Source organism: Ascaphus truei, chromosome 10, assembly GCF_040206685.1.
Source record: "Ascaphus truei isolate aAscTru1 chromosome 10, aAscTru1.hap1, whole genome shotgun sequence".
NCBI lineage: Eukaryota > Metazoa > Chordata > Amphibia > Anura > Ascaphidae > Ascaphus > Ascaphus truei.
The window spans coordinates 661,366-676,603 of record NC_134492.1 but is presented as its reverse complement, the minus strand read 5'-3'; the positions used below and the strand labels follow the sequence as shown (position 1 = coordinate 676,603).

General features: G+C 44.5%; 1 protein-coding gene across 1 annotated transcript in view; it reads left to right on the top strand.

Annotated features, from left to right (window-relative positions):
• The window catches only part of RPAP2 (RNA polymerase II associated protein 2), a 143,097-nt gene that overhangs the window by 16,577 nt on the left and 111,282 nt on the right, over window positions 1–15,238 (top strand). Inside the window, 2 exon segments of the mRNA XM_075615546.1 lie at window positions 8,159–8,224; window positions 10,578–10,666. Of these exon segments, the coding sequence (XP_075471661.1) occupies window positions 8,159–8,224; window positions 10,578–10,666 (155 nt within the window).

Genomic DNA, 15,238 nt, shown 5'->3' with positions numbered 1-15,238 from the left:
ATGGTATCAATCAGTAAGAAATTTAAACGAATGTACCCTTTCGAAGCAAAGGAGATGGAGGGATGGGATAACACTCCGAAATTAGATACAGTTATTCGCAGGTTCACCAGGAAAACAACATTGGTAGACGATGCCGCATCTTTCGCAATCCAATTGATAGACGCATCGAAAGGGCATTAAGAAAGTCATTCGTGGCAGCAGGAGCCACCTTTAGACTGGCAACAACAACCACCGCTATTTCCAGAGCAATGAAGTTGTGGATCAGCAAGATTTAAAGCTCTAGAGAAGGGCGTCAAGTAAATTGCAGTGGCATCACTGGACTCCTTAAGACTGGCAGCCAGATCTATGGCCTTCTCAGTATCGGCTAGAAGAGCCTTGTGGATACAGTACGTCCCTGGTATGCGAATGCATCCTCAGAATAATCTAACTCTTCCATTTGAAGGTAATCTACACTTCAGACAGGATAAGATCATCGAGAGCCTCTGGGAGCAAATGTATTTTTCTACCCCACGAGAGAAGAGTAAGAAGATTTGCAGGATCATCTGGGCAAAATGAAAGCATGGCATACAGGGACCTGAGATTCTACAGACCGGGAAGAACTTGTTCAAGATACCAGCATGGAGAGGACAGGGTAGTCTCTTTTTGTTCCTCAAAGGGACGTGGATCCTCACAGATATTCAGGAAGATATGCATGAGATAAGGGGAGCCCATCTAGAAATCGTGGGAGGACTCCTCCTATAATTTTGGGAAGCGTGGGCTCAAGCCATCAGATTGCTGCGTTCTCAGTATTATCGACAACGGTTATTTTCCTTGAATTTAGGGAATACCCAGAGAAATGCAGTTTTTTAGTCCTTCAAAGATTCCAAAAATCAAAGAAGCAGCTCGATCCCTCAGACAAAGTATGTATGGTATGTATGTCTTTATTTATATAGCGCCATTAATGTACATAACGCTTCACAGCAGTAATACACGTGACATAATAATAACAATAATAATATAACACACAATGGGAATAAGTGCTTCAGACATAAAAGTAACATTGGGAAAAGGAGTCCCTGCCCCAAAAAGCTTATGATCGAAAGTGGTAAATAGGTAACATTTACAGAGACAGTAGGAGGGTGTTCTTGTAAGTGCGAAGAGGAGACAAGTGAGAGGCAGGAAGGCCAGACAGCAGAAGGTTACAATAGTCGAGACAGAGAATTAGGGCCTGCATTAGAATTTTAGCAGTAGAGCGACAGAGGATAGGGCGTATCTTTGCAATGTTACAGAAGAAAAAGCGACAGGTTTTAGCTGCATTCTGAATGTGAGGGAGGAGTCAAATGGGACCCCATGCAGTGTGCTTGTGATACTGGAAGTGTAACACTGTCAAGCACTCAGGCGTGTTACTAGATAAATAAACACTTGACGGTGTTAATGGCTGTAAGGGAAACAAAACGGAGCATGGAGGAAACCACTATAAAGGTTGGGGCTCAGGGGCAGTCAGCCTACCCCTGTCAGCTCATCCGTCTTGGGTCTTGTTGCTTCTTTGCTTCGGTTCCCACAGCGTGCTTCTCCCAGACAAAGCGCTATCATAGCGTGAAACGCGTAGAGGAGGAGGCTGTGTTGCAGTCGGCTGTTTTTAGTGTGTGTTCAATAAAGCTTTTTGTTCTACCGGAGTTGGAGTTAGACTTGCTGTTTGCTGTGGCACCGGATTACCTCTCCCTCTCTTCATATGCTTGTGATACTGGGTGTATGATAGTGCTGCCGACAGCAATGTATAAGCGTGCAGTAGGGGCAGGCGTGGGAGGAAGTATGAGGAACTTCGTCTTTGACATGTTAAGTTTGAGTCGGCGAGGGGCCTTCCAGGATGATATAGTGGAGAGACATTCAGAGACTCTTGTCTGTACAGCCGATGTAAGGTCGTGTTGAAAAGTAAATTTGTGTTTCATCAGCATAGAGGGGATATGACGGTATATACTACAATCAGTAACAATAACAACTAACCCTCAATATACATACCTAAAAGTGGAGGGCTTATGTGTAAGTCAATTGACAACATATGTTAGCGACACACAAATGATCGCAACAAAAATCTCACTCTTCGTTTAATATCCCTTTTAAAATCTACTTAAGGGACTTTCCCTTATTTTAAAAGGTTGCCCATGTATGTTTTCTCTGCTGGGTATACCATATAGATCGGGAACCAAGATCCCATTTAGGTAATACAATTATGCGGCCACTAGGTTGCCATGGCGACCATAATGCATAAATATGCCCACTCCCGAAGAAGTTCTCTTTGACCGAAACGTGCGTCGGGTAGTGATGAAGTTGTGACTCATACGTCACTAGCGCGACTGAGACGCAGGTCTCAGTCCTGATATTATACAGGATGCGGTGTTTATTACTCAGGGAAAGGGATTGAAATCACAACTAGCTAACTAAGATGTTGACCCACAGAGGTAACCACCAGCGGTAGCAAGCACAGATTATAACTGTACACGGCGCCCTATCTCCACACCATTGGTTCTAGAAAGCTTGTTTTAGCGCAATTTATTCATTCAGTCTTCCCTACTTGGCACGTTTTGGTTTATTCTGCACAGCTATCTCAGACAGTTAACCATGATGTAGAACCCCGGTGGTAGCCACTTACTTAAGGCTGCACTTCTAGTGCCGGCGACAGCGACGCAACGTCGCGTCAAAACAAATGCATTGCTGCCGCTGCATGCACTTATAGTAAGCGCGACGCGACAGCTTAGTCGCGATCGCTGGAAGTCATCTCAATTTGATTTTTCCAGCGACCGTAGTGTCGCGTCGCCGGCACTATAAGTGTAGCCTAAGTTTATCACAGGCTCCGGTCTGCTGATTTTGCCATTTTACACTTGCTTTTCCACATAGGAATTATTCCTCAGTTAATTCTCTTGAAAAAATTTTTTTTAGGGATTTTGCTCTGATGTGAACCACTAGCCTTTAATACAAAGGCGTATATATATTTGACAAGTGAATTGACAGAGGATCGGGACACAGTTCTGCTCAAGGATGTCTTCTCTCTTCCCCCTTTTGTATCTAAAGCCCTCTCCCACCTTAAACCTTTCTCACTGACTGCCCCACACCTCTGGAATGCCCTTCCCCTCAATACCCGACTAGCACCCCCTCTATCCACCTTTAAGACCCACCTTAAAACACACCTGCTTAAAGAAGCTTATGAGTAGCTCGATGGCTGATAATTAACACCTCATACAGTAACCTTGGCCACCTACTGACGCACTTACCAGAATGCCATCCTACTGTCTCTGTACGTTCTTCCTACTTACCAATTAGATTGTAAGCTCTTCGGAGCAGGGAATCCTTTTCCTAAGTGTTACTTTTGTGTCTGAAGCACTTCTCCCCCTTTGTGTTATTTATTATTTATATGATTGTCACATATATTACTGCTGTGAAGCACTATGTACATTAATGGCGCTATATACATAAAAACATACATCTGTAACACTGTTTTTCACCCAGTTGCATTTAACTCTGTGCTCACCAACCGCATATATATTGATCGATAGTGACACCTACTAACCTTATAAAATCATTAGCTGTCTATCGTTTTCAGACATCAAGTGCTTTGATTTGTCTGATTTATGACAGTGAATCCTTAAACACCTGCTCTTTTACTGGCTTCATTAAGCTGTGTACCTATACGCTGTGTACCTATACGCTGTGTACCTATACGCTGTGTACCTATACGCTGTGTACCTATACGCTATGGACACATAGCCAGATTGTGATCGTTGCTGATATTTCAGCATTGTACGCTGCCTTTCCCTTACCTATATAAGGCCTCGGACATGCTCAAAAAGACCGTGCTGAGCCGCGCTGAGGGGAAACATTATCCCTATCAGCGCGGCTTTAGACGGCGCTTAGGCAGGCGTGCAGAGGCGTGTGTGCAGAGGCGTGTGTGCAGAGGCGTGCAGAGGCGTGTGTGCAGAGGCGTGCAGAGGCGTGTGTGTGCGGAGGCGTGTGTGCAGAGGCGTGCGGAGGCGTGTGTGCAGAGGCGTGTGTGCAGAGGCGTGTGTGCAGAGGCGTGCGGAGGCGTGTGTGCAGAGGTGTGCAGAGGTGTGCGGAGGCGTGTGTGCGGAGGCGTGTGTGCAGAGGCGTGCAGAGGCGTGTGGAATTTCAGCCGACAGGCCAATTTTAGTTTTCCCGCTGAGGGAAGCGCAGGGCCGGTCATGAGACTGCCAGAAGCCAATGGCCGTCCGTGACGTCGGCGCCGTGGCGCGCTAGCCCCACCTCCTGTCCGCCTCCCACCCGGCACACAAGCGCGCTCGCTGACGCTCATGCAGGGACACGAAAAAGCTCCTGCTTGGCAGGATAGCATGAGCGTCAGCGCTGCCCAGCGCTCCTCCCTGCACCGTGTCCCCAGCCTAAGGTTTACTGCCACATACCAGCGCTATTTAGGTTTTAACCCTATGCTTTCTTAATTATCAAATGTATTTCTTTTTATTTCTACTACTAGTGGGGGTTGAGTGCATTACAAGGGATTCTGTTCTCTTCTTGTGTTTCTAATTTTTGTTTCATTGTCTAAAGTGTATATATAATTTTAATATATACTTTACTGGTTTAGTGTACTGTTAAATGTAAAGGAATATTGTAATCGCTGTAAACTGGTATTTTGGGGTCTTGTTGAAATATGTTTTGTTATGGGAAACGTAATAAAAATTTTCAACGATGAAAAGGGAAAAGGTCTCAGGACAGAGCCCTGGGGTACCCCCACAGAGAGAACTGCAGAGGTGGCGGACGTGTTATCAAACAAGACAATGAAAGTACAATGGGAGAGGTGAAGAAATCCAGGATAGAGCTGTTACGGATATCTAGCGTATGGAAAATGTAAAGGAGAAGAGGGGTGATTTGTTAAACAGGGCTATAAGACTAGTGCCTTGAAATTGGAGAGGACATAGAATGTATTCAATATTACTGGTCCAAATGAAAAATGGCATCTTCAGGGCAGAGTCAACACGTTTCTCAGAATTCAGAAGTCCAGGGTGGCTTGGCAATTTGAGCGGAGCATGCTGCAGAGAAAAGGATTCTCTCACCAGGTCAGAGACCCTGATGGCAGCAAGGAAAGCGCACATCTGGAGTGTGGAATAGCGTCTGCATATGGTGCAACCAATCCAAGTTTGACTTCTGGGATCCACCCATATTATCTATTCTAGAATTCCTGCAGTCAGGTCTAGAAAAATAATTCAGTGTCAACACTCTAAGTAATGACTATCAGCGCTATTAGGCAATTGGCGTCAATGGATCTAGTCGTGCGCTTCCAAGCTGTGTGCAAAGTCAAGCCGCAGTTTGGAAATCCTGTCCTGCTGTGGGACTTACTATTTGTATTTGATGCATTTACATATGGATCTTACCCTAAAAACTGTGCTTTTGGTAGCGGTTACTTCAGCATGAAGACTTTGCGAGCTACAGGCATTATCAATTACAGAATCTTTTCTAATTTTTCACCTGGATACGCTTCTGAGACCAGTACGTCAATTTCTTGATCAGGCCATCTGTTTTCCATCTCAACCAGGAGATCATATTACCTTCATTTTGTCCAAATCCAGTTGTGGAAAAGGAGAAAGCGCTTGACACGTTGGACATAGTGAGACATCTGAAGCAATATCTTTTTAGATCAACTTTTTTTCAGAAAGTCAGGTAGACTCTTCGTTCTCCCGTCGGGAGCAAGAAAGGGACAAAGGTCACTGGATAATAAGAGCTTATTCTGAACAAGGAAGCAGGCTCCATAAGTTCTAAGAGCGCATTCCACCAGATCGATTGTTGCATCATTGGTGGTGAAAGCTCGGGCATCACCCACAGATTTGTGTAGGGCAGTCTGGTAGTCAATCAACACGTTTACAAGATTTTATCGTTAGACGTTGAAGCATTAGTAGATGCATGTTTGGATGCCAAGTACTGTAGTCTGTTGTGTCTGAATAAATGAGCCCCGTTTTGCAGTATGCAAATGGAAGTGGATGGAAAAACAAAGCACTACTTGCACCAGAGCATGAAAAAATGAGTTAAGCAGAGTGCGTACCCATATACTAACAATTTATTGGATCCAGGTAAAAACAGCTACATAATGGGGTACATAATGAAGCCACCAACGCGTTTCAACCGCTAGGTCTTTCTCAAGGTGACTATTTATGTAGCTGTTTTTACCTGGATCCAATAAATTTGTTGTATACGGATGAATACTCCAGAAAGATTATACCAACAAATGTGAGTTATAATACTCCTTTTTTTCTATGTAACACCTATCAATATCCACTTGGTTGTAAATATGTCTGGACACAAACATGTGTTGATTCTTACTGCAGTGCTTGTGGAATCTGTACCAGCAAGTCGAATTACTGTGGAAATCTGTGTATTGTAACAGTGAAAGGTTTTGGTATATAAAGACATTCAAAGGGTATTTCACCATTGACTTTATCAAATCAAGTTCAGCTTTGCAAGCCACTGAGTGTCGTTTTAGAGCACTGCGCAGCCTTTTCTATTACTCTGCTTTGCAGTATGTATGGCTTGATGTGTAATTTATTTGGGTTAACCCTTACCCTAATTTATTTCCCTCCTTTTATTCTGGTACTGCTTGTGCACTTCCCATTGGTGACCACTGCCGTGGGACGACCAGGAAAGTGAGAATTGATATCATACTTGCCGTAATTTTCATTTCTCGGATAGTCTCCAGGGCAGTACGCACCATTCCTTGATTAAAGGGAATTTGGTCACTGGCATTGTTGGACTGAACATAAACTAAAAGTGTGCCGGTGTGCCTGTGTGGTGGGGGCCTGTGTGCCTGTGTGCCTGTGTGCCTGTGTGGTGGGGGCCTGTGTGCCTGTGTGCCGGTGTGCCGGTGTGCCGGTGTGCCGGTGTGCCGGTGTGCCGGTGTGCCGCCAAATCTCTGGTCACTTTCAGCAGCCAATGCATTGATTGGCTGCTGAAATTGACGTCACGCTGCTGCAGCCGGAGATCACAGTTTCAAAAGACTCCTGCGACTGCAGCAGCGTTGACGCTGTACTTTGCAGCCAATGGTAGTTTCAAAACTGAACCCTACCATTGGCCGCCAGGAGTCTGTGACGAACACGCGCACGTACTGTGCTGTGTGAGAGGGGCCTAAGGCTAAGGCCCCGCTTCCTCAGTCAGCGCGCCCGCACTGCAGACAGGCGGGGCGCTGACAGACACAGACCGCGATATGCGGTCTGTAGGGAGCGGGGTGCGGGAGTGGGAGGGGGTTGCGTGGTTTGAGCGGAGGGACCCGCTACTCCCCCCCTCCCTCCACGGGCTCGGGCTGCAGGAGGGAGCTGCTGCGGGCTGCTGTAAGGTAAGCAGCTCCCTCCCCCTTCTGCCACAAATGACACACACCCCTCTCTTGTGTAGGATGCTGCCTGATGACAGCTCCCGCCCCCGCCGCTGATTGGCTCATCAGCGCACCACGTGACACGTCACCGCTCGGGATCACAATTTTCTTGCATACCCTGGCGGCTGACGCGTCACAGCGCGTAGTGAGCCAGCAGCGAGGGGGGACTGGGACCGGCTCGGGAGGATTCCCCTGCTGGTGGGGAACGCTCACGCGGCCGCCCGCGCTGCCAGGCGCAGCGGGTCCCAGCCCTAAGATTATATGTTTCAGTTTTGACATTTGCAAGACAACCTGGAAAGGAGAGGTTCGGCTAATTATAGGACCTCCTACGGGTAGAGTTTTTTTTTTTCTGTCCTATCTAAGCTGGGTGGGGGACTTAACCCATTGGTGCTCACTGCCATGGAGATGATCCAGGAAATTCAAATTTCAGTAAGTAGGATTTCAACCTTTCTGTTTTGATGCCCTTATTCCTGCATATTGAAGCCTGAAACCATGTTTTACATTCACTTTACTAAGACCCTTATACAATATGCTGTGAGGCTCCTTCTCTGATTTAATCCCATTTATTTGAATGGAGCTGAACGCCAGTACTGGATTTCTCAAGCCCTGTGAGGCTACACACACATTATGAATAGGGCCTTAAATCCACAGTGCTATACGTTGTTTTTTTTTTTTAACTTTTCAGCCAAGGCTATGGCAAATGTCCATCACACAATGGAATACAAATATTTTCTTGATCTGTGATAAGTATATAAATATGGTAACTAATAAGAAATCTTCTTTTTTTCCCCCCGAAAGGTTCCAAAACAAAAGTATCAAATTTCTACAAAAACAAATAAAGTCTATGACATCACAGAGAGAAAGGTAAGGCTCACATGACGTAATTCTAATGGCATTTTACTGTCCCCACTAGCACAGAAAATCCTACTCCCTTCTCCGTAAAAGCAACCCTTTTGTAGATTTAAAAAAAAAAAAAAAAACTAAATCCCCTAGCAGTTACTGCGAAATGTAATGAAATTGCTGCTATTAATTAAAACTGATATTTTCTTCCCTCATTATACAGAGCTATTCAACAACGTACCCTAAATCCTATTATAAGCTTTATTTACTCTTTCCATTTGTCCGATGTAAATATCCCATATTTACACCTTAAAGTTTTTTTTTGTTACCAAACATTCTTTTATATTCTGTCATTCTAAATAATTTTTTGTCCTTTTTTAATTTCGGATTATTAAAGAGAATATTCTTGTCAAACTCAAATAGGATAAAAGTTCACAAATTTGATGTTAACTCCATCAATAAAAAACTGTAAGATGTTTGATATTAGCATTTGAAAGATGAAGGGAAAACAACTCCAAAATGCTGCTTCTAATAAATGATTCAAATATTTCTAAAGTGTTACCCTTAATTCTAAGACTTACAGTTAAATTGTATATAAAATCTCCATAGATTTCAATAGGGATTTTCTGCTGAAAATGGCAAGAACGGCTGCTTTGAGCTATTTAGTAGATGAAGTTGAAAAAAAACACGTGTCCATCAAGTTCAATCTGTACTAAATTTAGACAACAGATACTTTATCCTATATCCATACTTACAGTATATTGATCCAGAGGAAGGCAAACGAAAAACTCCTAGTGAAATATCATCCAATGATATCTCATAAGGGGAAAAATAAATGCCTTCCTGACTCCAATAATTGGCAATCAGATTATTCCCTGGATCAACATCCTTCCCATGTATACTTATTTGGTATATCCCTGTATACCTTTCTTTTCTAAAAAGATGTCTAACCTTTTTTGAACAAATCTATTGTATCTGCCTTCAGTCTCCAGAATTTCAAATTTTTACTGCCCTTACTGTAAAGAACCCATTCCCTTTGTTGCTGGTGAAATCTCATCTCCTTTCCTCCAACCTTAAGGGACGACCCGTGTCCTTTGTACTTCCTTTGGGATGAATAGTTATATTGAAAGCTCCATGTACTGTCCACAAATATATTTGTATATAGTTATCATATCCCCTCTTAGATGCCTCTCTTCTAATGTAAATAAATCTAATTTAGCTTGTCACGCCTCATAAATCAGATTGTCCATCCCCTTTATTAATTTGGTGGCTCTCCTCTGCACTCTAGTTCCATAATGTATTTTCTAAGGAGTGGTGTCAAAAATTGTACTCCAAATTCAATGGGTGGTCTTACTAATGCTTTATAAAGGGGCATAATTATGTTTACTTCCCTTCTATCCATTGCCCGTTTAATTCAAGATAAGATCTTGTTTGCCTTTGCAGCTACTGCATGACATTGGGCACTATTGCTAAGCCTGCTGTCTACAAGCACTCCTAAATCCTTCTCCATCAAGGATTCCCCTAATTTATCCCCATTTAATTTGTACGTCACCTGTTTATTCTTGTTTCCCAAATGCATAACCTTACATTTATCTGTATTAAACCTCACCTGTCATTTACCTGCCCAAGTTTCCAGTCTCTCCAAGTCCTTCTGGAGAGAAATTACATCCTGCTCTGATTCTACTACCTTACACAATTTAGTGTCATCAGCAAAGATGGAGACTTTGCTCTCTATGCCAACATCAAGGTCGTTAAAAAGCAGGGGTCCCAGTACCGATCCCTGAGGTACTCCATTCACAACTTTAACCCAACCTAAAAAAGTTCCATTTATGACAACCCTCTGTTGTCTGTCCTTCAACCAGTTTTCAATCCAGGTGCATATATTTTTACCGAGTCCAATTTGCTTTATTTTGTACACTAACCTCTTGTGTGGAACCGTATCTAAAGCCTTTGCAAAATCTAAGTAGACCACATCAACTGTATTACCCTGGTCTAAATTCCTACTTACCTCCTCAAAGAAACAAATAAGATTATTTTGGCATGATGGATCCTTCATAAATCCATGCAGAGTATTATTAATAATTTTGTTTTCCATTAGGTATTCCTGAATATTAAACCTTCAAATAGCTTACAGGTCTGTAATTCCCTGGTTGTGATCTAGCTCCCTTTTTAAATATAGGCACCACATCTGCTTTACGCCAATCTTGTGGTACTGAGCCTGTGGAAATGGAGTCCTTGAATATGAAATGTAATGGTTTGGCTATTACTGAGCTTAACTCCTTGAGAACTCTTGGATGTATGCCATCATGAGGTTGTTTGTATAACGTGTAGATTGTTTCTTTTTGAAAATAAACCTTTTATACTATATATTTTTCAGTGCTTCTGCAGTAATTTTTGCTTTAGAGCTTCCAAGTATTATGAAGCACAGATTCCCAAAAGCCCGGTCTGGATGAGAGAACATGAAAGGTAACTAACTGCACATTGTGTCCGGCTTATTCTTCTTGTTTGCATTCCAGTTTTTATACAGCTATTTATAATATATATTATGGAGGGTTTCCTTAGTGTGCGTGTGTGTATATAATGAGAGAAATGTCTGTGTATTAAGGCACTTCTGAACATAGTTGCATCCAAGGTGTCATGGAAATGTGAGTGTGCATCAGTGCAGAAAGATAAAGTTCCCAATAGGACCAAGCGTCATCACTGCCATACAAATACCTTATTGTTAACCCCAAGTGTGCTGGATCGTCTTTCTGCATTGAGATAGATATATCTATCTATATCTATATCTATATATATATATATATATATATATATATATATATATATATATATATATATCTCAAACAAGATAAACAGTGGGCACTACAAATGGAGGATGAGAGCAAAACCTTATTTTTGATTGGCAGAAAGGCTAAGCATATACAGGGATTATATGTGACTACAACACAGTGGATGAAGAAAACGGACACCAGTCCTGATAGGAGGATATCAACAGTTTTGACAACCACAGAACTATAAAGACCTGGAAGACATAAATTCAGACGTGCACATGTGAAGAAAAAAAGCATAATAAAAAAAATTATTTGTGTATATTATATTAAGATGTATTCTAAAAATCAGAGTGTCATCTAAAGATTAAGATAGGTCAACAATGCATATAAAAATGTATTTAACAATTCATAAATGAAGCGCCCAGGTGGTAATGTAACTGCAGCTCCTGAAAAGGAAGTCCTCCACTTCATGGAAAGCAAAACAAAAAAGATCTAGGAAAGGAACGCAAGAATACAGAACACACTTGGGTCGCACTAGGTAAAATTAGTTTATTGCAATATCCCGGGCTTGACTACTCTCCCCCTGACCCCGCCCCCAGATCCTCCCCCTGACCCCGCCCCCAGATCCTCCCCCTGACCCCGCCCCCAGATCCTCCCCCTGACCCTGCCCCCAGATCCTCCCCCATACATTCCTAATAAGAACTAATAACTTTTGTTTTTGATTATATAGTTCATTTATGTGTATTACTTTTATACAATACTACAATCAGTGTTAGAAATACATTTATTGTATTAAAATGTATAAATGAGAATTTATATCATAATATATATCTCTCACTGCCCCCCCTACCCCTCCCCAGGTCTCTCTCACGGACGGTCTTCGTCTTATGGACGAATAAAGAATATTTTTAATCAGTCATTGACCCACTCTCTTAGCTGTGCGCTACACCTCTATGGATGCTGATTCTCTCTCACGGCCCCCCTCCCCAGGTCTCTCTCACGGCCCCCCTCCCCAGGTCTCTCTCACGGCCCCCCTCCCCAGGTCTCTCTCACTGCACCCCCCCCCCTCCCCAGGTCTCTCTCACTGCCCCCCCAGGTCTCTCACTGCCCCCCCCCCAGGTCTCTCTCACTGCCCTCTCCCCCTCCAGGTCTCTCACTGCCACCCCACTCCAAAGGTCTCTCTCACTGGCCTCTCCCCACCCCCAGGTCTCTCTCACGTCCCCCCCCCGGTCTCTCTCATGCCCCCCCCCCCCCTCAGGTCTCTCACGGCCCCCCCCATGTCTCTCTCACTGCCCCCCCTCAGGTCTCGGTCACCGCCCCCCCCCCCCCCATGTCTCTCACGGTCCCCCTCCCCCTCCTCAGGTCTCTCTCACGGGCCCCCTCTCCCCTCAGGTCTCTGTCACTGCCCCCCTCAGGTCTCTGTCACTGCCCCCCCCTCAGGTCTCAAGTGCATCAGACATAAAAGTAACATTTAGGAAAAGGAGTCCCTGCTCCGAAGAACTTGCAATCTAATTGGTAGGGAGAACGTACAGAGACAGTAGTTGGGCATTCTGTTAAGTGCGTCGGCATGGGGCCAATCTTTATGTATCGTGTGTATAGTATTAGCCACAGTGCTACTCATATGCTTCTTTAAGCAAGTGTGTCTTAAGGTGGGACTTAAAGGTGGATAGGGAGGGTGCTAGTCGGGTATTGAGGGGAAGGGCATTCCAGAGGTGTGGGGCAGTCTGTGAGAAAAAGGTTTAAGGCGGCAGAGGGCTTTAGATACAAAGGGGGTAGAGAGAAGACATTCTTGAGCAGAACGCAAGAGTCGGGATGGTGCATAGCGAGAAATTAGGGCTGAGATGTAAGGAGCAGAAGAGTATAAAGCTTTAAAAGTGAGGAGGTGAATTGAGCGTGAGATGCAGGATTTGATCGGAAGCCAGGAGAGTGATTTCATCAGGGGAGACACTGAGACAGATGTAGGAAAGAGTAGAGTGATTCTGGCAGCAGCGTTTAGGATAGATTGTAGGGGAGACAGGTGAGAGACAGGAAGGCCGGACAGCAGGAGGTTACAGTAATCAAGACGGGAGAGAATGAGGTTCTGAGTCCGAGTTTTAGCAGTCGAGTTACAGAGGAAAGGGCGTATCTTAGTGATATTGCGGAGGAAAAAGCGACAAGGTTTAGATACGTTTTGAATGTGAGGGGAGAATGTGAGAGAGGAGAAGAGTGTGACCCCTAGTCAGCGTACTTGGGCTACTGGGTGAATGATAGTACTTTCAACAGTAATGTGGAAGGAGGTAGTAGGGCAACTGGTTTGGGAGGAAGTATAAGGAGCTCTGTTTTTGCCATGTTAAGTTTAAGGCGGCGGAGGGCCATCCAGGATGATATTGAAGAGAGACATTCAGAATCTTTGGTCTGTACAGCAGGTGTAAAGTCAGGGGTTGAAAAGTAAATTTGTGTGTCGTCAGCATAGAGGTGATATTTAACCCCCTAGAGATGTGATTAGGTCACCTAGAGAAAGTGTGTACAGAGAAAAAAGAGGTCCCAGGAAAGAGCCATGGGGTACCCCCACAGAGAGATCGATAGAGGAGGAGGTGTTAACAAAAGAGACACTGAAAATATGATGGGAGAGATAGGAGGAGATCCAGGATAGAGCTTTGTTCCGAATACCAAGAGTATGGAGAATGTGAAGAAGAGGGTGGTCCACGGTGTCAAATGCTGCAGAGAGGTCCAATAGTATGAGCAGAGTGTAATGATCTTTGTTTTTGGCAGCATGGAGGTCGTCAGTTATTTTAGTGAGGGCTGTTTCCGTGGAGTGAGCAGTGTGGAAGCCAGTTTGTAGAGGGTCTAGGAGAGAATAGGTGTTGAGAAAATGGAGCATATGAGAGAATACAAGACATTCAAGGAGTTTGGAGTTAAAAGGCCAGAGGGAGACAGGTCGATAGTTAGAAAAACAGGTAGGGTCAAGCTTGCTGTTTTTGAGTACTGGTATAACTGTTGCATGTTTGAAGGAGGAGGGAAAGGTACCAGAGTAGAGGGAAGAGTTAAAAATGTGTGAGAGAGTAGGGATTATAGTAGGAGCAAGAGGTTTTAGGAGATGGAACGGAATGGGTTCAAAAGGGCAGGTGGTAGAAGCAGGAGATCATCAGCATTGACACATCCTCCTCCGAGACAGCAGAAAAAGAGTCAAGGGTTAGGAAGGGGTGTGGGATGGGAGGAGGAAACAGAGAGGATGTTCTGACGTATGGTTTCCACCTTTTCCTTACAATAGTCAGCAAAGTCCTTAGGTGAGATGGAAGAAGAGGAAGCAGCCGTGGGTGGTCTGAGTAGAGAGTCAGAAATAGAAGAGTTTGCGAAGGTTAGACTTGTGTGTGTTGATTAGTGAAGAAAAGTAGGTTTGTTTAGCGTGAAAGAGGGCAGAGTTTAAACAGGACAGCATACATTTGTAGTGAAGGATGTCTACGAGAGTGTGAGATTTCCTCCAGAGGCGTTCAGAGGAACGAGTGGAGGAACACAGCATGCGCGAATCGGAATTTAGCCAGAGTCTGGGGTTAGGAGGGCGAGGACGGCAGAGAGAAACGGGGCATGTAGATCAAGAGATGATGTTAAGGCCGAGTTGTAGTTCCTGACCAGGTTGTCAGGGTCTATAGCAGAACTGAGAGAGGAGAGGGAGATGCGTAAAGAGGAATCAAAGGCTGGTAGGTTAATAGAATGCAGGTTTCTGCAGAAACGAGGGGTAGATGGTGATGTAGAAGAAAAGCGAGAGAGAGAAAATGAGAGGAGGTGATGGTCAGAGAGAGGAAAGGGGGAAATGGAGAAATCAGAGAGCGAAAAGTTTTTAATGAAAACCAGGTCTCGATAGTGGCCATCCTTGTGGGTGCTAGCTGCAGTCCACTGTTGAAGGCCAAAAGAAGAGGTTAGAGAGAGAAAGCGGGAAGCCCAAGGGAGAGAGGGGTCATCAATGTGGCAATTGAAGTCCCCAAGGAGAAGAACAGGGGAGTCTGAGGAGAGAAAGAAAGAGAGCCAGGATTCAAAGTGGGAGAGAAAGGCAGAGGGGGGATGAGTAGAGGTAGGTGGGCGATAGATGACCGCCACGTGGACAGGGAGAGGAGAGAAGATCTGAACAGTGTGAGCCTCAAAGGAGGGAAAATCAAGGAGGAATAGGAAAGGTTCGGTAACGGCAGAGAGAGGAGAAGCCCCACGCCTCCACCCCTGCCATCAGGGCGCGGAGTGTGGGAGAGAGAGAGGCCACCATAAGAGACGGCAGCTTGCAGAGCAGAGCAGAGTC